The sequence below is a fragment of the Chiloscyllium plagiosum genome, chromosome 25, assembly GCF_004010195.1.
Source record: "Chiloscyllium plagiosum isolate BGI_BamShark_2017 chromosome 25, ASM401019v2, whole genome shotgun sequence".
In the NCBI taxonomy this organism is placed as follows: domain Eukaryota; kingdom Metazoa; phylum Chordata; class Chondrichthyes; order Orectolobiformes; family Hemiscylliidae; genus Chiloscyllium; species Chiloscyllium plagiosum.
Window position 1 is genome coordinate 15364852 of NC_057734.1, and position 1623 is coordinate 15366474.

The following is a 1623-nucleotide window of genomic DNA, read 5'->3' on the forward strand; positions in this document are numbered from 1 at the left end:
ACTCAATACTCTGACCAATAAAGGAAAGCATACCAAACACCTTCTTCACTATTCTACCTGTGACTCCACTTTCAAGGAGCTATGAACCTGCACTCTAATGTCTCTTTGTTCAGCAACACTCCCTAGGACCTTACCATTAAGTGTATAAGTCCTGCTAAGATTTGCTTTATGACTCACATTTATCTACATTAAACTCCAGCTGCCACTTCTTAGCCCAGTGGCCCATCTGATCAAGATCCCATTGTAATCTTGACTCGGATCTCCAGCATCTGCAGTCCTCACTTTCACCTACATATTTAATGTCAGGCAATCCCACCTTATCCCAATCATTTGATTGAAGTCGTGCAGTCAAAATGTCTCCCGTGAAACTCTATTCCACACTTTTCTATCTTTTGTAGAGAAAGTAAGTCAACATAGAAAACAGAAAAAATGTACCGAAAAACTCGTAGCCACATAAAAACTTCAATCTGAAATTCTAAATATTGTAAACTTTAATTTATTGTAAACATTATTTATTCTACATACATTTTTTAAAATACTGCTTACTTTAACGGCTCTGATAACTTGGATCTCAGGTTGATTTCTAAAACATTGATTCCTTAATAAATAAGATATTCTACGAACTGCGTTTTTCACGTCCTCGAAAAATTTAATCGGCTTCAAGTTTTTTTTAATGAAATCATCCAACTGGGACGGTTCAATTCTGTCTAAATCCATGCTCCCAACTTCCACACACCAGAGGTTTCAATTTCCCAGCAATCTCCCGCCTGGCCCAACCCGAGGAAAGTACCGGTTACGGGCATGCGCGGTCTCAGCAAACGCCGCTTCCGCAGTCACATGGTCTGCTAGGGCCACGCCTCCGAATCTTCCTTCCCCATCCCCCGAGAGTGTCCTCGGAGTTTGCCTGTCCTCGGATGTTGCCTGAATTGCTGTGCTCTCACAGCCCGAACCCGATCCCCGCTGTCTGGCCCCCAAGCACGTGACTCAATTCCGGTGATCGTGACTCCGATCCTTGGCACGTGACCCCGCCCAATGGCACATGACTCTTCCCACGGAGAGTGGGCCCCGCCTATGGGCACGTGACCCCGCCCCCGACTCCTGTCGAGTTGACCCATACACATTCATGATTTGGAGATGCCGGTGTTGGATTGGGGTGTACAAAGTTACTGGGGAAACCGAGCAAAGGCTACGACAACGGACGAATGGGCATCCCACAACAATCAACAGACAGGAGTGTTCCCTCCCAGTTGGAGAACACTTCAGTGGTCCAGGACATTCGACCTCAGACCTTCGGGTGACCATCCTCCATGACGGACTTCGGGACAAGCAGCAGCGAAAATTGGCCGAGCAGAGGCTGATAGCTAAGTTCGGTACCCATAGGGAGGGCTGAAAAATGTGTTGCTGGAAAAGCGCAGCAGGTCAGGCAGCATCAAAGGAGCAGGAGAATCGACGTTTCGGGCATAAATTTTGACATTTACAATATATGTTAATGATATAGAAGATGGTATTAGTAATAACATTAGCAAATTTGCTGATGATACTAAGCTGGGTGACAGGGTGAAATGTGATGATGTTAGGAGATTACAGGGTGACCTGGACAAGTTAGGTGAGTGGTCAGATGCA

General features: G+C 45.8%; 1 protein-coding gene across 1 annotated transcript in view; it reads right to left on the reverse strand.

The window, feature by feature from the left end:
- LOC122562402 overlaps positions 1–1623 on the reverse strand; it is a 66357-nt gene that overhangs the window by 52113 nt on the left and 12621 nt on the right. Inside the window, exon 8 of the mRNA XM_043715259.1 lies at positions 526–744. Within this exon, the coding sequence (XP_043571194.1) occupies positions 526–744 (219 nt within the window). The remainder of the gene's footprint in view (positions 1–525; positions 745–1623) is intronic.